Genomic DNA, 23,476 nt, shown 5'->3' with positions numbered 1-23,476 from the left:
AACAAGGCCGTAGGAACCGACCGCGAAGCTGACCCGCTGTACTGTGGGCTTGCCCGTTCCTTTCCCTGCCTCCCCACCCCCACCCCCCTTAGCAGCAACGTCACCGCAGCCCAGCAGCCGTGGCATCAGCAGCAGAGAAGACAGGCTGAGATTGCGCAGCCTCCCTGCATCAGCTAGGATGCCATTGCATTAGCAGAAATCAGACCTTAGAAAACCAGCCCGATTCCCCTGTGCGATCGTGGGGGGCGACCAGCGATTCAGAGATTGTCGTGGTAGAGCTTGGCGGGGCGGCGCGCGAAAGGAGCGGGAGCCGCCAGGTCCAGCCCGAGGCTCCTTGCAGAGGTATGGCTCTGGGGTGGGGGGTGGGGGTGGCGGGGAGCAGTTAGGCAGAGGCAGCGGCAGCAGCAGCATTAGCATCTGGGCTCTGGTTCCTGAAGGTTGGCTTTGTCTTTGGGAAATGGAGAGTGCCAGCATGCGCAGACAAACCCTTCTTTGCCTGCGGGAGCCGGGAAAAGGCTTGAGCTAATGCTATTTGTGTTACTTGGTCAAGGAACAAGATCGCTTTCTTCCTTTCTGGGTATTGGCTAATGAAGCCGCTGCAGCTGCAGTTGTCAGATCTGGACACAAAGGCTGGCTGGGTGGGGACACCTCCACAGCTATGGGAAGTTTATGCATGAAAACCATTGCAGGGATCCACGCATTTTTTTTTTTTTATCAAGAACGCTGAGTGGCCTTCCTCACACACACACACACACACGTATGCACACAGACATATACCCTTCTGCTACTGCAGAAGTGGCCAAGCTCCGGGTTCGGATGCATTAAGAAAGGGTGGTGACCAAAATGCCTCCTTACAGCCTATGGGGAGAGGGACTTTGTGCTGCTTGAAGGTACCAGGCCTGTTCTATTCAGCCCTCTCCTCCAGGGTAGCTTCCTGCCACAAAGAGACCAAAGCATAAGCTAAAGTAAACCTCTGGGGTCCACCATCCTGCCTCTCCCCCTTCCACCCTGCCCTAGAGAAGGCCCAGTGAGGGAGACTCCTGTCCCACAACGCTCTCAGCAGGACCTCGGGTCAAGGTCAGGTTGCTGAAGAATAGCCATGGTTGCCTTTGCCCTCCCTGCTGGCTCTTGGAGGAACCAGACAACAAGGGCCCAGGTTCAGTGGCTAATGGGAGGGTGCTGGCAGACAAAGACAGGGACCTTTCTTCACCCACCAGCGCCCTGTCGCCAACCAGGTCGGCAGAAGTCCTTAGCTGTGTTTCCCGTCATCCATCCACCTTGGGAGAGAGTTCAAACACATGAGAAGAGCCAGTGGCGGCGGGTTCCACAGTGTGTAAATAGGCAGTTCCACAGTACAGTGTTGTGAGAGTGGTAGTTCCTAGAAGTCAAGAAGTGCGGAAGGGGAGAAGGATGTGGGAGCCGCACGTAGGGCAGGATGAGGCCACGGAAGCCTGGAAGTGGCACGTGAAGGGCAGGGGCAGGACTGACCAGTGCCGGGAAAGGGTGGGGTGACGGTGTGGACGCGTGGCGGTGGCTCAGAGCAGCCGATCTAGCCTGTACAAGTGGGCCCCGGAGCGAGTGCCTGTATGGGAAAGGTAGGAAGCAGATGTGGTGGGTGATGAAAGGACTTTAGGAAGAGGGTGTGGCCTCAAGCCTCTCGAGAATGAGTTGTGGTAGACACCCTTGAGAACTGGACAGACATTGTGAATCCATTTCAACTGTTAATTGTGAGTGAGCTGACCTTACCCACGAAAAACCTTGGTTTTCTCGCATGTTAATTGGGTGTGATGAGTTGGGCATGATGGCAGGCCCCTCGAATCTCAGTACTCAGGAGGCAGAGGCAGGCAGTTCTGTATAAGGATCTATTTGAGGCCAGCCTGGTCTATATAACAGATTCTAGGCCGGTAAGAGCTACTAATTGAGATCCTGCCATGAAAACTTGCCAGACAGTGGTGGCGCACTCAGGAGGCAGAGGCAGGCCGATCTGTAGAATGATCTATTTGAGGCCAGCCTGGTCTACAGAGCCAGTTTCAGGACAGCCTGGGCTACCCAGAGGAAAAAAAATGAAACGAAACAAAAATTCACAATGAGAATGCTTCTGCCTCTTTGGGGTTGTTTGGATGGATCAGAGACGGCAGGTGCACACCTATCATGCAATCCTTAATAACCGACCGCTCCTGACAGCATTGCTGAGGTAGATAACGTCGATCAAGAGACAGCACCGAGGGTGAGCCAGGAGAGGCGCTCTCAGAAACCTCTCCTTGAGTCTGTCCATCTAGGTCTCACCTCTCCTGCACCTCCTGTGTCTCCCCATTTAATAAGGAACAAAAGATACGAAGGAGTCCGCTCATCTCTCAGCGTTCTCTGTACTTACGGCTGCAGTGTTAAATCTGCCGCAATCCTAGTTCAAGTGACTCCCAGGAGAGAAATCTCAGCTATGCTCAATCCGTGTTTTCTGAAGTGTTGCTTGCTTGCTTGCTTATACTCGGAGCTCTATCTACAGACCCCTCTTTTTCTGCTTAAAAAATGTTTATGTATATGAGTGTTTTGCATGTATGTGTGTATACTACATGCCTGGTGCCCACAGAGTTCAAAGGAGAGAGTTAGGTCTCTTGGAATAGGATTTTGGGGTGGCTGTGAGACACTATATGGGTGCTAGGAACTGAACCTGGATCCTCTGCAGAACTAAGCATTTTTTGACCGAGTCTCTCTCTCTCTCTGTCTCTCTCTCTCTGTCTCTCTCTGTCTCTGTCTCTCTCTCTCTCTCTCTCACACACACACACACACATCCTTTTATTACCTTTTAGTTTGAAGTAGAGTTTTACAAAGCTGTGCATTGTGCAGGCTGCCTGGGACTCACTTGGTACCCCACACAGGCCTTGAACTGGAAGTCCTCCCAGGTACCTGTGACATGTTTTTTCTTATTTATTATGAATACAGTACACTTGCAGGCCAGAAGAGGGCATCAGATCACATTATAGATGGTTGTGAGCTATCATGTGGTTGCTGGGAATTGAACTCAGGACCTCTGGAAGAGTAGTCAGTGCCCTTAACCTCTGAGCCATCTCTCCAGCCCCCTAATTTTCTTTTTTTTTTGGTTTTTTGAGACAAGGTTTCTCTGTGTAGCCTTGGCCATCCTGGACTCACTTTGTAGACCAGGCTGGCCTCAAACTCACAGCGATCCGCCTGCCTCTGCCTCCCGAGTGCTGGGATTAAAGGCGTGTGCCACCACGCCTGGCTTTTTTTTTTTTTTTTAATGAAGATGGCCCTGCCTCCTTTAATATTTGTGACAGCCAATGAGCTACAGCATACATAATTTAAAAGTGCTCTGTGCAGCTGGGGATGTGCCTCAGTGATGTTGGTCTACCTTGCAAGACCGCAGGTTCAGTCCCCAGCACCACCAAAGAAATGTACTTTATGAAAGCGTGAAGAGGAACCAGGTATGGTGACACGCCCCTTCAATCCCAGCACCCAGGAGGTGGAGGCACGGCCAGCCTGAGCTACACACCTATACACACATGCACACCAGCACACTTAAGACAGGTCTAACCCTGACTGCTTTAAGGGGAAGCCTGCTAATGCTTTCTGCAGCCAGTGCTAAATAGAGGAATAGGGGGTGAGGAAGGGGGGCGGGGTGGGGTCCTCAGAGAAACAGACAGGTCTCTAAACCGCAGATTTAGAGAAAATATTGCAAGAAAGATATCTGACAGATCATTTATGCCTGGCAGGATAAATTTTAGAATCCTGCAGCTCAGGATCCTTCCTTTTCTTTTTCCTAACTATATACCTCTTGAAAATGGTGTCTTAAAGCTGGGTGTGGTGGCGCACGCCTTTAATCCCAGCACCTGGGAGGCAGAGGCAGGCAGATCACTGGGAGTTCGAGGCCAGCCTGGTCTCAAATCGAATACAGGACAGTCAAGGCTACACAGAGCAACCCTGTCTGGGAAAAAAAAAAAGAAAGAAAAGGAAAGGAAAAAAAGGAAAATAGTGCCATAAAGGAGAGTGAGTGCTCACTGAAGAGCAGGGGTGGTTGTATCCCACAGGCACGCATGCCTTTATTTTTTAAATGTAACTTTTTATTGATTCTTTATGAGTTTCACACCATGCACCCCAATCTCATCATCTTCCTGTCCCTTCGTACTTGCCTTCCACCCTTGCAACCTCCACCCCAAAAGGAATAAAACAAAAAACAAAACAAAATCTTGTCGTGGAAGCTGTAGCGTGTCACACAGTGCACCCTTTTGTCCACACATCTTTGCTTGCGAATGCTCGCTGCAGTGAGTCATTGGTCTGGTTGGAGGCCTGTGTCATGGAGATCCCGCAGCTTTGGATCTGTAGGTGCAGCCCCTTCACGTGGTCCAGCAGTTCAGGGATGGGGTAGATGCTGAGATGGGCCGAGTCAAGGTCCTGACCTGCGCCTGGGTGGTGGCTGAGCTGGTCAGCGCACTCAGAGGTATTCTTAAAGCTCCTCCTATGTATCCAAGAATTTATGCACTTCTTAGTCTGACACAGGGCTTATAGGGGCAATCTACTGTCGTATGGAAGAAGAAGTCCCCTACTTAGAGAAAACTATTTATGTGCACAATGTGTATTATATACAGATGAAACAAAAAAGTGAAAATCACCAGAACTTCTCAACAGAGATCCACACTGTTAACATTTTGTTGTGTTTTCCCATGCATATACACATTTAAAAAAATAATAAATAACTTAGAAAAGCGCCATAGTATATGCAGTTCGTCTTCTTTTCCTCTCCAGGTCAGTACTCATATCGCTGCCTTATGGCTGTTTTGAGCCCTGGTCTCATTGTGTGCCCAGTCTGGCTTCACATCTCAGCTTAGGGAAACTCCTCTGCCTCAGCCTCCTGAGTAGCTGGGACCACAGGACACCACTGTACTCAGTAATAGCACAGGAGTGTTTTAACCACGTACACGCGCGTGCGCACACACACACACACACACACACACACACACACACACATTTCGCTGGTCAGTGTTTCATTTTGTAGCCCTGGCAGACTTGACTAAAGGCATGCACCACGCCTAGCTGTATATTTTTGGTTGATTGATCATTACTGGAATTTTAGAGTAGTCCGACTTTTCATCTTTGTTATCCATATAGCATGAATATGTATATGACCCAGGTGTTTTGTTTAGTCTTTTGTAAAGGAGGAGACAGAAGGGAGTAAAAGGGGAAATTGTCTTATGTCTCATATATCAAAGCACCCTAAAATGTCTTCTTCATTGTTCCCCAAAATGTCACCAAGCAGTTGTTTCCCCATCCCCTGTCCTGTTCTCACTTTATTTCTGCAAATGCCCAGCCCCCTCCAACCCTCCCGCACCCCCCACTGCAGCAGGCTTTCTCCGCACTCCTCTTCTCATGAACCCTAATCTTTTGTGGATTTTGGTTTTTGTTTTGGTTTTTGAGACACGATCTTACTGTGTAGACTCGGCTGGCCTGGAATAGCCTTCTGAGGTAGAATTCATACGCCAGGATACTCACTGTGTGGCCATTGCCAGTGTCTGATAGCAAACATGTTTTTGTTGTTGTTGTTGTTGTTTTTTGAGACAGGGTTTCTCTGTGTGGCCTTGGTTGTCCTAGACTCACTTTGTAGACCAGGCTGGCCTGGAACTCACAGAGATCCACTACCTCTGCCTCCCAAGTGCTGGGATTAAAGGCGTGCGCCACCACGCCCGGCTTTAACAAACAGTTTTCTCACCCTACAGAGATCCTCCCTAGCTATTAAAAGGTGTCCCCAGCCCCCAGCCCTGGACACTAGTAATGATCCTTCTGTTTCCATGTTCTAGACATTTCATATACATCACACACCACACAAAGGAGTCTTTTGAGACAGCTTCTTTTTCCCTAATACTGTCTTTTAAGGTTCATCTGAGTTGTAGTGTGTACTAGTGACTCACTGCCTTTATTGCAGCCCACGGCATGTGTATATCACATTTTTACTAACTTTTAGCTGGTTTATAAAATAATGTGAGGTAAATCACATTTTACTTATCCATCCATTAGCTGACAGGTTTTGGAGTCTTGCTGCTTTCTTGGTTACTGTGAACGACGCTGTGTGCGCATTTTTATAACTAGTCTGTTCGTAAACAAGTAACCCTTTCCCTTTGCATATGGCCCTACAAGTGGGTTCCTGGGTCTTGTGGGTAAGCCTTGTAACTTTATGAGAGACTGTCGGGATTTTTTTTTTTCAAGGGCTGGCACCACTTTACGATGCCGTCAGGCATGTGTGAGGGTTCTCGTCTCTCCATGTCATCATCAGTGCTTGCTGCCTGTATGTTTTGGTTTGGACGTCCTGTTGGGAGCACAGTTGTATCTCACTGGGGTTCTTGACTTTCTTAATGACTTTTCACAAAAGACCCTTACTGCCCATCTTTGCATCCTGCTAACCGTGTGTACCTTTCCTTTAAAGAAATATCTGTTCAGTACCGGACAGGTGGCACACACCTCTCTGTAGGCAAAGGCAGGTAGATTTATGTGAGTTCAAAGCCAGCCTTGTCTACATAGTGAGTCCAAGACCAGCCAGAGGTACATGGGGAGGCCCTGGCTCAAAAGAAGAAGAGGAGGAGGAGGAGGGAAAAAAAAGAGAGAAGTTGTAAGAGTTCGTTCTTTGACTAGAAACTACTGTCAGGATATGATTTAAAAAATAGTTTCTCCCAAAGCTGGTGTGGTGGCGCACGCCTTTAATCCTAGCACTCGGGAGGCAGAGGCAGGTCTACAAAGCGAGTCCAGGACAGCCAACGCTACACAGAGAAACCCTGTCTCGAAAAACAAAACAAGACAAAAAAAAAGTTTCTCCCGTTCTATGGCTCGGCACTTCACTTTTATGTGGACGTATGAGTGGACGCGTGTAGCCCAGAGTCAGCTTCAGGGGTCATTGCTCTTGAGACAGGGTCTCTCACTGGCCTGGGGTTCATGTAGCAGGCTGGCTGGCCGCCCAGAGAGTCCTAAGGAGTTGCCTGGTTTTGCCTCCCAATGGTGGGCTTACACATGTGTGCACTGTGCCCTGCTTTGTGTTCTTAACGCTGATTCTGGAGGGCCAATGCAGGTTTTCATGCTTGCATGGCCAGCACTTTCCTGACGTCCCCCCTCAGCCCCCCCCTGCTCACTTCCCACCTTTTTAGTGGGAACCTTAGAAGCAGAGATGTTTAGTACATGCCTGTAATCCCAGCACATGGAAAGTGGAGGCAGGACTAAATGACACATGAGACAGGTTTGTCTCCAAGAAAAAAAAAAAATTTTTTTTTTTTTGTTTTTTTTGTTTTTTTCAAGACAGGGTTTCTCTGTGTAGCCTTGGCCATCCTGGACTCACTTTGTAGACCAGGCTGGTCTCGAACTCACAGCGATCCGCCTGCCTCTGCCTCCCGAGTGCTGGGATTAAAGGCGTGCGCCACCACACCCGGCTGAAAAAGAATTTTTTATTCTTATTTTTTTTCCTTCTATAATTCTCAATCTCATAATTTAGTTTAACTTCTCTAGTTTTGCCTTTCCACATCCATACAGATTTATCATACCCATCACAATAGCGCTTACAAATCAAATAAAGTCGACTTCTTCTCAGAAGTCCTCATTTTAATGTGATTTACACACATACTTGTAATAGTCATGTTTAATTATAACTTACTATAATTGTCCCTCATACTAAGCATTTGCATTTTTCCTTTAATGCATTTCCTGTCCTTAGGCCTGTGTAACTTCCCAGCCCTTTGCCATATTCCACCCAAAGAGCTTGGCCGTTTGGTCTAAACTTTAAGAAATCAGTAGTGGGGGGGGGGAGGAATGGGAGGATACAAGGGATGGGATAAACATTGAGATGTAACAAGAATAAATTAATAAAAAAAAAAGAAATCAGTAGTATCAAAGGTTTGGTGAATTGATTATGTAAGAGACAATAAATGAGGGATTTAGAACCAGAGGAGGAAAAGGGGGGGATTAAAAATTAGAATCAGAAGGAAGAGACAAGAGATTGATGGACCAGAAGAAGTTAGTTATGGGGAGTCTAGAAGAGAGGCGGCCTGACAGCCCAGGAAGTGAGCATTTGAGAGCTCATTCCTGCACAGGGACGGAGACCAGAGGACCAGCAGAGAGAACTTTAGCCGCTCAGAGGTAAAACTTGGATGGAGACTTTGCAGGGCATCCCAGTGGCGAAGTTCTAAGCCTTAGTACATAATGCGTAAGTACATTACGATTCACAACAGCAGCAAAATTACAGTCATGAAATAGCAACAAAATGATTTTACAGTTGGGGGGTCCCCACAACATGAGGAGCTGGGTTAAAGGGTCCCAGCGTTAGGAAGGTTAAGAGCCACTGTTCCAGGCGCTTCAACCTAACCAGCACCAAGACTGCACTAGGCACCCCCCATGTCTGTCAGGTCTGTGTAAGAGTGTGACAGAGTGAGTGAGGCAGTGGGGACAAAGGCCGCCACACACGTCCCCATATAAGAGGGAGATGTCGGATCAGCCAGACTTTCAGTCATCTGACGCCCCCTCCACTGCAGTTATGAAGCTCCGTTGCAACAGGGAGGGTAATGTAGCCCATAATAATAAGAGGGGTAAGCATTCTGTGACTCACAGGGGAGAAAAAAAGGTCAGTGCTGGCAGTCTTTGGTCAACTGATACAGTATGTTTGAAATACATTTCTTACAAAATTATGGTTGATTTCTGGGTTATAATATACGTCCACTATTCCCTGCGTCTGTAAACTTGCATGCTGTGCAGGTGTCACTGTCCCATCCCTGGGCGCCTTGTGCTCTCCAGACATCATCCTGCTTGGCTTTTCTTATTTATGCCACTATTCCACCTCTGTGTGTGACTGCATGTGTGTGTGCGTGCATGCATGTGCGTGTATATGTGTGTATGTGTGCATGTGTGTGCATGTGCACGTGTGTCCGAATGCGTGTGCATGCCTGTGTGTGCATGCTGTGTGTGCACACGTGTACATGTTCATGTGTACATGCACACATACATGCGCACATGTGCTTGTGCACATGTGCGCATGCATGTGTGTGCTTGCATGTGCGTGTGCACACGTATGTCGTGTGCGTGCGTGCTTGGGGAAGAACAGGAGGCCTGAGAGGTGCGTCAGCAGGTAAAGACACTTGCCACCAAACCTGCTCACCTGAGTTCACTCCCTGGGACTCAGATGCTGGAAGGAGAGACCAGAACTCCCACCGTTGTCCTCTGGCCTCCACACTCACACACGCACGCACTCGCACTCACACACACGCACACATACACAACCAAACACTCTCTCTGTATTAATACACGTAACTTAAAAAAAAAAATAAGGAAGGGAGCCTGTTGTCCCTGAGCCCTCTCCACCTTCCTATGTGTCATGAGAAGAGGCCTGGCCTTTAGTTGCAGTTGGGTACACAGTGACCTTAAAACGAAGAGGGGCCTCAGGACCTGAACCTGCTCCTCGCAGAAAGTATAGTGGCGCCCTACCTATGGAGTTAGCTTGGGCCATCAGAATGCCTGCCACCTTGGCCCGGAGCCTGTATGCCTCTTGGATTCTTGTCCATCTGAAAGTGTGCCGGGGCAGGGCCTGTCCCTGGTGTCCAGGGACGTGATCTTAGGTTCCCTCTCTTTTCCTCTCTCCAGGTGCCAAGCTCTCCTGATGACATGTGCTCTGCCCCGCTGGGCTCCACAGGCAGTGTCTGGTGCTGTTGATGCCCTTGTTCGAACTTTCCAGAATGGATAGCCCCCCTAAGCTGACTGGAGAGACCCTCATCGTCCACCACATCCCCTTAGTGCACTGTCAAGTCCCAGACAGGCAGTGCTGTGGGGGGGCGAGCGGAGGCGGAGGGAGCGCAAGACCCAAACCCTTCTGCCCACCCGAGCTGGGCCTCACTCAGCCCGACCAAGACCTGGGACAGGCTGACTCCCTGCTGTACAGTAGTCTGCACTCGGCCCCAGGGGCACCTCCGCGGTCTTCAGACAGCATCAAGAGTAGGAATCGGGATGGAAGAGGCCCTGCAGCTCCCAGACGGCACAATCCCTTCCTGGCGCAGGAGAGTGTGGGAGAGGCAGGGCTTGGTGACCCATACGATGACAGCACTGGTGACAGTGCTGCCCAGCAGTCCTTCCACCTGCACAGCATCAGCCAGCCCACCTTCCACCTGGCTTCTTTCCAGATGCCACCATCCGGCCCTGGGCTGGGCAGGCCGTGGGGTGCAACACACAGCCGGCCTGGGGTGGTGGAGGGGCAGGAACAGGAGCCAGTGGCAACCTCGGGTACCCAGTGCAGCACCAGCCGCTGCTGCCGGCCCGAGCTGGAAGCTGAGACAATGGATCTGGATGAGTGTGGGGGGCCCGGTGGGAGCGGCAGTGGCGGGGGAGCCAGTGACACCTCCGGCTTTTCCTTTGAACAAGAGTGGAAGCTCAATTCAGACGAATCCCCGAGAAACCCCGGACACCCCGGCTCGGGAGCTCAGCACTGCCACTGCAGTAGCACGTCCAGCCAGTCCGAGGCGGCTGACCAGTCCATGGGCTACGTCAGCGACTCCTCGTGCAACAGTTCGGACGGTGTGCTCGTCACGTTCAGCACGCTCTACAACAAGATGCACGGCAGCTCCCGCGCCAACCTCAACTCCGTCCCCCAGTCCTGCAGCGACTCTTCTTTCTGCAGCCCGTCGGACCCCGGAGCCTTTTACCTGGACCTGCAGCCCTCCCCAGCCGAGTCGAAAATGTCCTGTGAGTCCCACCACCCTGAGAACGGGGACAGGGAAGAGGGCTGTGGCTGTCCTCACGGCTCATCCCCCGAGCTCGATGCCAACTGTAACTCCTACCGCCCACACTGTGAGCCTTGCCCAGCTGTGGCCGACCTCACAGCCTGCTTCCAGAGCCAGGCCCGCCTTGTGGTAGCCACACAAAATTACTATAAACTTGTCACCTGTGACTTGTCCTCGCAATCCTCCCCAAGCCCAGCTGGCTCTTCCATCACCAGTTGCTCTGAAGAACACACCAAGATAAGCCCTCCACCGGGCCCAGGCTCGGACCCAGACCCCAGCCAGCACTCTGAGTATTACCTCTTCCAGAAGCCAGATGCCACCGCAGAGCCAGAGCAACAAGCGGCAGCGGGTCCCTCAACAGAAGCGGCAGCTGCTGTGGGCCCCACTGTGCTTGAAGGGCAAGTGTACACAAATACATCCCCCCCCAACCTCGGCACCGGCCGGCAGCGCTCTCGAAGCTATGACCGAAGCCTGGAGCGCAGCCCCCCTGTCCGCCTGGGCTCGCTGGAGCGCATGCTGAGTTGCCCAGTACGCTTAAGTGAGGGCCCTGCGGCCCTAGCTGGGCCTGCTTCCCCACCCAGGAGGGTTACCTCTTTTGCTGAGTTGGCCAAAGGCCGGAAGAAAGCTGCAGGCTCTGGCTCCCCACCACTCCGGGTGAGCGTGGGAGATTCTTCCCAGGAGTTCTCACCCATCCAAGAAGTTCAACGAGACAGGGCGGGCCCAAGTGATGAGGGCAGCCGATGTAGCCACAGCCTGCCATCCATGCCCTTGGGGCCAAGCCTGGACCTCCTTGTCCCAGAACCCTGGTCCACCCAGGTTTGTCATGGCCCCCAGGCCAGTGAGATGCCACTTCCTAGCCTCAGAGCTGCTGGCCAGGGCCCCCTGGCCCAGCTGATGGATCCTGGGCCTGCGCTCCCAGGGAGCCCAGCCAACAGTCATACCCAGAGGGATGCAAGAGCTAGAGCTGACGGTAAGGAACTCAGAGGATGCCAGGATGTGTGTCCGTTCCGTACCAGCCTGGACCTCCCTTTCTGGTCCAGCCAGTGTGCTGCCTCTGGGGTGGGGACAGGGAGAAGAGAATGCCAGGTAGGTCAGTCATCAGGACTTGCAGACTGGAGACCTGGGAAACTCGAGACCAGGCATGTGGTCAGCCATAGGCGTGCAGGGGTTTGCAGGACTTTAGGCAAGTGAGGGACGCGCCCAAAAGGGAAACCACAGCAGGTAACGGCGGTTTGTTCTTGCATTAAAGAACCTCAGACCTAGGCCCGGTACAATGGTGTGCGCCCCAGGAGGCTGAGGCAGGAGGGTCCCTTGAGGCCAGCCAACCTGGGCAACAAAATGAGCCGCCTTCATTAAAGAAACAAAAAGCAAAACAAAAACCCCAGAACTGAACCTTGGCCTTTCAGCTCTATGCAGTGGCCTCCCTAAGCCAGCCTTTTACTCTTCAGTGCATTTCAAGTCAGTATTTTATAGCAAGGTCTGTGCTAAGACAATGTTAGTGAGTAATCTTTTCTCAAAGGAACTCCAAGGAAGGTCGGAAACAAAAGTCATTCTCAGGCAAAGGTGGCAGTGTAGACTTTTTTTTTTCTCTTTGAGACAGGGTTTCTCTGTGTAGCCTTGGCTGTCCTGGACTCACTTTGTGGACCAGGCTGGCCTCAAACTCACAGGGATCCTCCCGCCTCCGCCTCCCTCCCGAGTGCTGGGATTAAAGGCGTGCGTCACCACCGCCCGGCTGGCAGTGTGGACTTTAAGCCACTCGGAATACTATCTCAACTAGAGTGATTTGTCAGAGAGCACCCAACAGTTTATACATCTAAGCCCAGAAGAAAGATTAGGGTTCTTCTTCTAAGAACATTCTAGGCCCACAGATGAAGTCTGCACAAAACAGAACCTGCCGCTTTCCAGGAACTGCTGGGGACTAAATTAGCAGAGCCTAGAGGATGGGGGTGAACCTCTGAGGGGGTTTCACCAGGAGATTGGCAGTGTTTCATGGTTGCTTTGGTTTTCCGTTTGCCTGATGGCACGTTTTGACTTACACTTTAGAAAGATCCTTTGTGGTTTGAGTGGAAACTCTGGAGAAGTGTCTTCCTGACAGGAGAGACTGCTAAGGTTACTGGACTTCTAAAGAAACCTAGACTGGAAAGCCACTGGATTAAGAGTGGCAGTGGGCCTCGGTGAGCGCCTGGCAAGCTGCTTGACTTACTGGGATCTCCTGCCCAGCCAGGGCTGCACTGTGAAGGAGGGAGGGAGGGAGGGAGGGAGGGAGGGAGGGAGGGAGGGAAGGTAAAACTGGTCATCCAGGAAGAATGTGTGGAATTACAAAGTAAACAAGAGTAGAGCCTGCGGATACGGATACATGATTTAAGGGCCGTAGAGCAGAGCAACCCTTGAGGTCAGAGACATAGGTGGGCGTGGTGGGCTCATCTATAATTCTAGCATTTAGGAAGTAAAGCCTGGAGAATCAAACAGAATTTTAACAGCAGGCCAGTGAGACGGGCCCACAGGGATAGGCGCCCACGGTCTGAACTTGGCAACCTGAGTTCAATCCTTAGAACTTAGATAAGGGTGAAAGGACAGAACAAACTCGACAGAGCTGTCCCCTGACTCGCACACTTGTACACACATATACAATGACAACTATATATATATATATATATATATATATATATATATATATATATATATATATTTAAGCCATACATATACAATGACAACTATATATATATATATATATATATATATATATATATTTTTTTTTTTTTTTTTTTTTTTTTTTAAAGCCAGGCTTGGTAACACACACCGTTATTCCCAGCACTCAGGAGGCAGAGGCTGGTGCATCTCTGTGAGTTTGACATCAGCTTGTTCTGCATAGAAAGTTCCAGGCCAGCCGGAGCTACATTGTCTCAAAATGTTTAAATATTTTAAAGTGGTCTAGAGAGGTGGCTTTGTGATTAAAGCCCCTTTGCCAGGTGTCACAGCTGCTACCCTTAAAACCTACAAATGCCTTGTAGGTGTGGCAGCCCCACAGAAGGCAGAGGCAGGGATGCCCAGAACTAGCTAGCTCTTAACTCTGGCCATATCCAAGAGCTCTGGGTTTGATTGAGATACTCTGCCTTCCAAGAGCTCTGGGTTTGATTGAGATACCCTGCCTCAATGAATAAGGTAGATGAGTGATCAAGGTTGATTCCCAGTATCAGCTTGGGGTCCCCACATGTACGTGTGCACATGCAGACATGCGTGTGTGCACACACACACATGCCCACCACATATATAAGAAAGTGGAAAAGGGAAGGGAAAGAGATAGAAGGAAAGGACCAGTCATTAAAGGATTTTTACTATCCAAAACAAAAAACAAAAAAATTAAGGAATTTTTAATTTTCTTTAAGTATTTCCATTTAGTCAGTGAGCTGCTTCGGCCAGGTAGAGGCATTTGCTAACAGGTTGTTTGATCCTGAAATCCAAATGGTGGGAGGAAAAAGTATCGTTTGACTTCTACATGCCTCCTCCCATATACACACACAAAATAAGGTTTTAAATCTTTTAAAAACTCTTTTTGAGGCAGGGTCTTTTGCATCCCACATTATCCTCAAACGGTTAAACCATTAAGCCGAGGGTGGCCTTGAACGTTTGATTGTGCCGCCTCTGCCTCCAGCTGGGACTCCAGGATGGGACCTCTAGGTGAATGCGGGTGGGGGTGGGGGGTAGAGGAGGGGGGATGGGGACGGGGCTGACCAGGACTTCCCGCCCCCCCCCCCATGGCAGGCTCTCTACCAACAGAGCCTCATTCCCAACCCCCAGTGCGACCTCACCTCCATATCAGGGCAGTGCTCTGTTCCATAAATCTCCAGCGACCTGTCACGGGTCCTTCCCCTTGGTTCTGCACACCCCTTTTTAAAACTCAGCAAGTAAGTTGACAGTTGACTGAATTTATGGAAAAGCCAGTTCGAGAGTGACAGGAGGAGGCTGACTGAACTGCCGCCTCCTGAGGACCCAAGCAGCAGGGTCAACGTTTTAGAAAAGGGGGAATCTCGCCAAATCTTGATAGAACCAAACTAATAAAGCAGAGGCCAACGTGAAATTTGATTTGTAAAGTCTCCTTGAGTTGATTTTGGGTGTCAGGGTCACAAGACCTGCCGGTAGACTGCGGCAGATGACAGTGAGCTCTGACTGGCTTTCCCATGGAACTCTGGGTCCTACACGTTAGGAAGAGGGAATTACGGAGGGGGCGGGGCCTGCCTCACCTGGCGTGTTCCGGGTACTCCCACAAGGTAGAGCTAACACCCCATCTTCAAAGTGCCTCCCTTCTAAACCCACCTTCTTCTTCTTCCCTGTACTGTATCTTGAGAATAGCAAGGATGCTTCTGGTTTTGGAGGCAGCGTCTCTCCCCTCCCTCCCAGCCCCCTCCCCCAATGTAACCTAGGCCAGCTTGTAATTTTAGATCCCCCTGCTTCAGACTCCTAAGTGCTGGGATGAGAGACATGCAGCAGAAGGGACAGCATTTTCTTTTTCTTTTTCTTTTTTGTTTGTTAGTTTTTCAAGACAGGGTTTCACTGTGCAGCCCTGGCTGTCTTGGAACGCACTCTGTAGACCAGGCTGGCCTCAAACTCAGAGATGCACCTGCCTCCGCCTCCCGAGCACCAGAATTAAGGATGGGCATCACCGCCGCCTGCCTGGCCTCTTTTTTGCTTGTTCGGTTTTTTTGTTTTGCTTTTGCAGAATTTTCTTAAAGAGTAGGACTAAGAGCCAGGCGTGGTGGAGCAGAGGCAGGCGGATCTCTATGTATTCGAGGCCAGCCAGGTCTACAGAGTGCGTCCAGAACAGCCAAGGCTACACAGAGAAACCCTGTCTCGAACCCCTACTCCCCCCCAAAAATAATTACTTTCGGGCGCTTTACAAAAAGGAAATGAAACAGGGCGCGGGGAGGGGGGCTCCTTGGCCATAGGTCTGACCAGCAAGGGCAGTGCTGGGATCTCAGGCAGAGCAAGGCGGGGCAAGAGGCCCCAGGATGCTAATGAGTGTGGTGAGATTGAGGACTGAGGTGTGACTAGAACAAAGAAGGAGAACAACAGTGTCCCAAGCTAGGGTTGGCAGGAGTAGTTTGGCGATCTCTGCTGAGACCATGCCCCCTCCCTCATGACTCACTGATGTAAATACAAAAGACAGCCTGGCAAACCCAGCCTGACATCACTGTATGTGTAATGCAATGTGGCGGAGACCATTGACCCCAAAAGCCAAACTCTGGCTTGGGCAAACTCTGGCTCCGCTGTTTCCCAGCTGAGGGACCTTAATGTGAGACAATGACTCAATGTCTCTAATTTAAAGTTCCCTGATCTGTGTGTAGCAGGGCGGCTCATACTTGAAATGCCGGGGGCACCTGGAGGCGGAGGCAGGAGGATTGGGAATCCAAGGTCAAGCTTAGCTACATAGCAAGTTCAAAGTCAGCCTGAACTGCATGAGATTCTGCCTCAAAAAGCAAAAAACAAAAAAACAAGAGCCAGGTGTGGTGCGCGCACGCCTTTAATCCCAGCACTCGGAGGCAGAAGCAGGTGGATCACTGTGAGTTTGAGGCCAGCCTGGTCTACAAAGTGAGTTCAGGATAGCCAAGGCTACACAGAGAAACCCTGTCTCAAAAAACCAAAAAACAACAAGTACAACAAAAGTAAGTTTTCTGAATGAATTTCTGCGGTTTAGAGTTGCTGAGCCACGCCCAGGGTTTTAGGCCCTGTGAGCGCATGTGGCGCCACCTTGTGCTCATGTCAGTATCTACAGTATGGCCAGTGTTCTATCAGCAGGGCAGTTCATTACCAAACACCTGCATTGTTTAGTTCTGAGGCCTGTGACTGACCTGAAAAGTGGCTGAAAAAAGTTCCCAGAGCTGGATAGCACATCCCTCCCTGTGCAGGGAGGGTAGATGTGGATGCTGACATTCGTATGAGGGGATTCTGGAAGAGCAGGATTGTGGGTGCAAAGGGATAAAAAGGCTGGGTCGGCTGCAGGTCAATAGTGGCTTGCTGCTGTATTTGCTCAGGGGGTGCAGGGTAGTGTGTGAGTGAGTGGAGACCAGGCTGTGGGCGGGTGACAGCTTGAACCCCGCAACTCTGAGTCTGTGAGCCTGTGAGCGGTTCTACCGCTGACAGAGATAGAAGGCATCCAGGAAATAAACAAAAACAAAAACAAAAAATGGGCAGAGCTGACAGATGGCCACAGAGGCAGAAGACCTCCCCCGGGGGCACTGTGTGGGAATAGTCTCTCTAGCAAGGCCGTTTCCGTTTAAAATGGAAGCAAAGCCCCACGGCAGAATGGTTAAGAACCTAGTTCTGTGGGCTCAGGAGCAACAGCTGCCTTTGCCAGAGAGAACGCGCTCAGTGTGAGGCAAGCCCCGAGCCTTCACACACACCTTACCTCCTTGGTGGAGAGGACAAAGGCAGTCCCGATCACAAAGCACAGGACAGGTTCACAAGGGGGCACAGTGTCCCCTCCCCAAAGGTGGACCATCGTGCCCCTGTTGGGCTCCTGTAGTCCAGGCCTGCCCATCGTTCCCATTGGTTCCCAACTCCTAGTTCTGCTTGGTTTTTCCTCTCCCGTGGGTTCAGGGGTCTCTCTGTCTCAGTTCTCCTCCATCCCTGTTGCTGCAGGGGGTGGCACTGAGAGCCGACCGGTCCTTCGCTACAGCAAGGAGCAGAGGCCAACCACGCTGCCTATCCAGCCTTTCGTGTTCCAGCATCACTTCCCCAAGCAGCTGTCCAAGGCCCGCGCCCTCCACAGCCTCTCCCAGCTCTACAATCTCTCCGGCTGCGGCCGCACACAGCAGCCTGCCCCACTGGTTATCTCCACTGCGCAAGGCCCGGGCCCGGCTCCCTCAGGAGAGCCGCAGGCCTTCCCACCCCAGACCGTCGCCACCGGCCGAGGTGCCAGAAGAGCTGGGCCTGAGCCAGAAACCTCAAGGCCGTCGCCCCTGGGAAGCTACTCACCGGTACGGAGTGGTGGCCCCTTTGGGCCTAGCACTGACTCATCTGCCTCCACCTCGTGCTCCCCTCCTCCAGAGCAGGCCACAGCAGCAGGAGGCCTAGCCGCACGGGGCCGCGCCTGTCCTTCGACTGTGCGGCCCGCCACCTCCCAGAAGCCACAGGAGGGGGACCAGAAGATTCCGGCCTTGGCTGAGTACCGACTCCATGGCTCAGGAAGCTTGCCACCTCTGGGATCCTGGAGATCTGGCTTTGCCAGGGCAGAGAGCCTGGCTCGAGGAGGTGGTGAGGGCAGCATGGCCTCCAGGCCCAACAATGGTACGGGCTTCACCTGTGGCCCAAGCAATCCTACCTCTCCTTTGGATGGCCTCTTATGCTCTTGGGGGGCGGGGGGGCGAGGACAGTCACGTCCATAGCATCTGTAGCTGGTTGACACGTCTTCCTAACCCTAGCATTTGACACGGGCCGGGCCGCCGGGTGGATGTGACGCGCTGCCTCCTCTTAACTCTTCTCTCATCTCTTCTGCTTTTAGCCAACCACCTGTCCCCTCAAGCCCTCAAGTGGCGAGAATACAGGAGGAAGAACCCATTAGGGCCGCCTGGTTTGTCAGGGAGCCTAGATCGGAGGCCACAGGAAGCTCGGCTGGCCCGCAGAAACCCCATCTTTGAGTTCCCCGGTTCTTTCGGCACCGCTGGCCATCTGAATTGCCGGCTGAATGGTGTGTGGCCAGGGTCCCGGGTATACCCAAGGGCAAGCTGGGAAGGGGCGGGGGAGGGGTCAGCTAGTCTTAGAGGGCACTCAGCTGAGCCAGGACCACTTGGGAAGAGCTTCTCAGGGTGTTTCTGTTTTTCTCTCTCTCCTTTCCAGGTCAGGTCACCAAGCCGTTATCGCTGACCTGCCCTGACCTCCAGGACCCCTTTTCCTTAACCGAGAAGCCTCCGGCCGAGTTCTGTCTGTCCCCAGACGGCAGCACGGAGGCCATCTCCATCGACGTAATGCAGAAAAAAGGTACCTGGCAGTGCCCAGCCTGGCCCACGGACAGGGCAAGAGGTGTAGTGTCATGTCTGTGTGGTGTGTGAGTGAGCAAGGGGCATGGACTAGGAACCTAAGAACCAGGCTCCCTCAGCACAGTCAGTACAGTGAGAGAGACTGATACATAATTTTTTTTTTTTTTTTTTTTTTTTTTTTTTTGGTTTTTTTGAGACAGGGTTTCTCTGTGTAGCCTTGGCCATCCTGGACTCACTTTGTAGACCAGGCTGGCCTCGAACTCACAGCGATCCGCCTGCCTCTGCCTCCCGAGTGCTGGGATTAAAGGCGTGCGCCACCACGCCCGGCCTGATACATAATTTTTAAAAATGTTTTTATTGGAGCCTGGCATGGTGGTGCATTCTTTCAATCCTAGCACTTGGGAGGCAGAGCAGCTAGAACTCTGAGTTTGAGGCCAGCCTGTTCTACGTGGTCAGTGCTAGGACAGCCAGGGCTACATAGTGAGACCCTGTCTTCAAAAAACAGCAACAAAACACCGGGCGTGGTGGCGCACACCTTTAATCCCAGCACTTAGGAGGCAGAGGCAGGCGATCACTGTGAGTTCGAGGCCAGCCTGGTCTACAAAGTGAGGTCAGGATAGCCAAGGCTACACAGAGAAACCCTGTCTCAAAAAACCAAAACAAAAAACAAAAACAAACAAAAAAGCTTTACTAGGCACACAGTGGCAAACAACTTTAATACCAGCACTTAGGAGGCAGAGGCAGGTGGATCTCTGTGAATTTCAGGCCAGCCTGGGCTACGTAGTGAGACCATCCCAAAAAATTCGAACAAAAGGAAAAAGCTAAAGGTTCCCAAGTGCTGAAGCCACTTTGGGTGAGCATGGTGGTAACAGCTGGGAAGAGACAAAGGCTGGTAGGGACATGCCCCTCAGCAGATTGGTGGCCAGTGGCCCTGTGAACAGCTTCGGGGAGATGTTGGTAAAAGCAAGCGTAAGTGTGGGCCAAGGGGGGGGGAGCTCGCAAAGGAAGAGGGGGAGTTGCTTATAGAGCCCTGTGAGACGCAAAAGTCAGAGAGGGAAGAACCCTCCGTGAAGAGAGCAGCAACCACGTCTAAGGATGAAAGGACAGTGAGACGCGTGGACGGGTGGGGACAAGAGTGAGTGTGGGACAGCTCCCTCTTCCCCACCAAGGGGTCGGCCTCCATTGGGCAGGCTAGAGTCTCACAAGAGGGCCCTGTCACATCAACGTCTTCCTCGTAGGGCTGGTAAAAGCTGTCAACACTGCTGTGGATCTTATTGTGGCCCATTTTGGCACGAGCCGGGACCCTGGCATCAAGGTAGGCCACAACTGTAAAGAGCCGAGCTGTGCCCTGCAGGCTCGGCTTTTGTGTGCTGTCTCCCTCCTTTGCTTCTCTTGAACCCAGAGCCCATAGTTGGATGGAGCTCAGGGATGGAAATGGCTGGGGGGGGGGGGGGGGGGGGAGCGGGAGAGCTCACCAAGTGAGAGCATGGTCAGGTTTCTCAGGGCTGCCCTGTGTGTCTGCAGGCAAAGCTAGGAAACAGTTCCGTGAGCCCCAATGTAGGCCACCTGGTTGTAAAGTACTTGTGTCCTGCCGTGCAAGCCGTGCTGGAGGATGGGCTCAAGGCCTTCGTGCTGGATGTGATCATCGGCCAGCGTAAAAACACTCCTTGGAGCGTGGTGGAGGCTTCCACACAGCTAGGTAGGTACTAGACTGCAACGCTGGACCCCAGACTGAATCTAGGGTTCCAGAAATGAGAGAAATGTGACCGCCCTCCCTCCCCCACCCCCACGCCGAACCCCATCTTCTTCCCAGGCCCATCCACGAAGGTCTTGCATGGCCTCTACAACAAAGTCAGCCAGTTCCCGGAACTCACCAGCCACACCATGCGCTTCAACGCCTTCATCCTCGGCCTGCTTAAGTAAGTGCCCATGATGGCAAGACTCCAAGCTGCCCGCCCCACCTCAGCTCTGCCCCTCTGAGGGGCTGGCTGCCTGGAATGAGACAAGGGGACACCTGCAGTATCTGTGCAAGGCCTTGGGGTCCCTTCACCCACCTAGCTGCAGCATCTCGCCACCCACCGCCCTCTGACGCGTCCCACCAGCAAGCACGTCAACGTTCACGAGCCCGAGGCCTGGCCCACCGTGGAAACCAGCTGGGTTTCTCCGTGTTCGGGCTCTGCCCCGTGTGAGCCTCTCGGCTTCACTCTGCTTCTAGACCCCACACCAGAGCCAAACTCTCCCGCAGTCATAGTAGCACACAGCAGTAGTAGTGTCCACCCAGTCATCTCCGCAGCAGCCTGTCCCCATCCCAAGGAGAAATGACTGAAGTGACCGTCTCATGGGGTCTCGTGCTCACACCCCCTCCCACATCCTCATTGACCTTCCAGAATTACGTTGTGGGGTGAGCCAGGCAGCACCCGCCGTAGATGTTCAGCTGTGTTTCCTCCCTGTCTCTGTCCCGATGCACCCGTCTCCTCTGTGCCTCATTATCCGGCTGTATCCGCAAGACCTAACTCTCTCTCACCTGTCTCTCTACAGCATCCGGTCCCTGGAGTTCTGGTTCAATCATCTGTATAACCATGAAGGTAATGCCCACAGCCTGCTCTGCCTTAGCAACTCAGTACAGGCTTTGTGCTCAAGACCTTCCCGCCCCCCCCCCCCCCCCCCGACTTAGAACCTTGGAGGCAGCAGCATTCTTAAGCAGTCTAGCAGTTAGGCTGACCATGAACCCCAGCATTTCTCTCCAGACTCGGAGCAGCCATTTCAGGTGCTGGAATGTCTGCACTATAGGCTGCAGCGGGCTTTGTGAGGACTAAAGCAGAATACACAGCTGGTGCAGAGGCTAGCGCGGGTTGCAGGTGCCCGCAGAAGCTAGTAGCTAGCACAGGTTGCTTCTCGCTGTCCTCAGTCCACATTGCACCCCTGTGTGTGAATCTCCCTCTTTTCCTAGATATCATCCAGACCCACTACCAGCCCTGGGGCTTCCTGCGAGCCGCTCACACGGTGTGCCCTGGCCTCTTTGAGGAGCTGCTGCTGCTGCTACAGCCCTTAGCTCTGCTGCCCTTCAGCCTTGACCTGCTGTTCCAGCACCGGCTCCTGCAGAGCGGCCAGCAGCAGCGGCACCACAAGGAACTGCTGCGCGTGTCCCAGGACCTGCTGCTGTCTGCGCACTCAACACTGCAGTTGGCCAGGGCCCGAGGCCAACAGGGCCCTGGAGACATGGACAGGGCGGCCCCGGGGGAGCGGGTGAAGGGCGTGGGCGCCTCCGAAGGTGGAGAAGAGGATGAGGAAGACACGGAAGATGTGGCTGTGGTGGGGGGTAGCTCGGAGCACGGCAGGTGGGCCCGCGGCGGCGGTCAGGCTGGCTGGTGGTACCAGCTCATGCAGAGCTCCCAGGTCTACATCGAAGGAGCTACCGAGGGCCCTAGATTCCCTCGCAGTAGCAGCAGTGGCGGTGAGAAAAAGAAAGGAGCGGGCAGTGGGGCGCCTCCTCAGGTTCCACCTCCTCGGGAAGGTGTAGTAGAGGGGGCTGAGGCCTGCCCCGCCCCTGAGGAGAGCCTTGGCCAAGAAAGGGGCTGGCCTTTCTGGATGGGGAGCCCCCCAGACTCTGTGCTGGCTGAGCTGAGGCGGAGCAGAGAGAGGGAAGGGCCCATTGCCCCACCTACGGAAAGCGAGGAAGGGATCGCTGAGCCTTCGTCTGGGGGCATCAAGTGGGGACACCTCTTTGGTTCTCGAAAGGCTCGTCGGGAAGCCCGGCCCACAAACAGGTGAGAGCCACCACTGCTACAGACAGACGGCAGTGTGGCCAGCCCGGTGTCAATCAGGACACAGAACCAGACTGTCTGCTCTCCCCTAGGCTGCCTTCGGACTGGCTGAGCCTGGACAAATCTGTATTCCAGCTCGTAGCACAGATGGGGGCCCGCCGGGAGTCCGAGCCAAGGGAGACCTCGCAAGAGTCACACTCTCCAGCCCCGCCCTCCAAGCCTCCATGGTACTGCCCTGCGGGGGGTGGGGGGGAAGCCGAATATTGGGGGACTAGACTGGCTTTCTGTAGGGTTCTCTGACCTCCACTTGTTTCTCCAGCGAGGTGCAGGCTTTGTGCCACCACCTGGCCACAGGCCCTGGGCAACTGAGCTTCCACAAAGGAGATATCCTACGGGTGCTGGGACCAGCCAGAGGAGACTGGCTGCGCTGCAGCCGCGGCCCCGACACTGGCTTGGTACCTCTGGCCTATGTGACACTGACCCCAACTCCGAGTTCACCTCCTGGAAGCAGCCAAAACTGAGGCCTTGTGCATGCTGGTGGCCTCAGGGACCTTCGTATCCCCCGCGATCCTGAGACCCTTCCCGAGCCCTTAGGCTTGGCTACAAACCGTAGACTGAGAGCTGGGGTCACATGTCCCCGTGCTGTGCTCAGTATTAATGACTCCTCCTCAACGGTCCCAGCGACTTTGTCCAGACCTCCACCCGGGAAAAGAGGAGGGACACAGCGCTGGGCTGCCAAGATTTTTTTTTCCTGGCTCATCTGGGCCAACACACCCATGGGTGTAGACAGGAGGGGTGTGGTCCAGAGGTCACACTTGAAGGCTCACTAGGCTGATAATGAGGACGGATAACAGTATTGGGGCAGTCTTAAGCCCCGCCCCCCACCCATGCTGTAAATAGGCAGTGGCCAGTGCCTGGTCCTGGAATAGGGAGGAGCAGCCCAGGCTTCTGTTTATGTATTTATTTATTTATTTATTACACCTATTAATAA

General features: G+C 52.7%; 1 protein-coding gene across 1 annotated transcript; it reads left to right on the top strand.

Annotated features, from left to right (window-relative positions):
- On the top strand, window positions 1–23,198 carry Rusc2 (RUN and SH3 domain containing 2). The gene is made up of 12 exons (XM_051157272.1): window positions 1–342; window positions 9,619–11,718; window positions 17,385–18,032; window positions 18,247–18,432; window positions 18,582–18,722; window positions 19,960–20,036; window positions 20,246–20,420; window positions 20,535–20,640; window positions 21,260–21,306; window positions 21,672–22,488; window positions 22,578–22,712; window positions 22,805–23,198. The coding sequence occupies exons 2-12, from the start codon at window positions 9,687–9,689 to the stop codon at window positions 23,004–23,006; spliced, it is 4,566 nt and encodes a 1,521-aa protein (XP_051013229.1). The 5' UTR covers window positions 1–342; window positions 9,619–9,686; the 3' UTR covers window positions 23,007–23,198.
- The last annotated feature ends 278 nt before the right edge of the window (window positions 23,199–23,476 follow it).

The sequence above is a fragment of the Acomys russatus genome, chromosome 2 (genome assembly GCF_903995435.1).
Source record: "Acomys russatus chromosome 2, mAcoRus1.1, whole genome shotgun sequence".
NCBI classification, from domain to species: Eukaryota; Metazoa; Chordata; class Mammalia; order Rodentia; family Muridae; genus Acomys; species Acomys russatus.
This window is presented reverse-complemented; position numbering and strand designations above follow the sequence as displayed.

What these genes read in the sequence shown, in the direction of transcription:
- Rusc2 (XM_051157272.1), top strand. Translation starts at nt 9,687, where the DNA reads ATGCCCTTGTTCGAACTTTCCAGAATGGATAGCCCCCCTAAGCTGACT. An exon ending in TGCAAGAGCTAGAGCTGACG is followed by an intron (nt 11,719 to 17,384) that starts GTAAGGAACTCA and finishes CTGTTGCTGCAG; the next exon opens with GGGGTGGCACTGAGAGCCGA. An exon ending in TCTGAATTGCCGGCTGAATG is followed by an intron (nt 18,433 to 18,581) that starts GTGTGTGGCCAG and finishes TCTCCTTTCCAG; the next exon opens with GTCAGGTCACCAAGCCGTTA.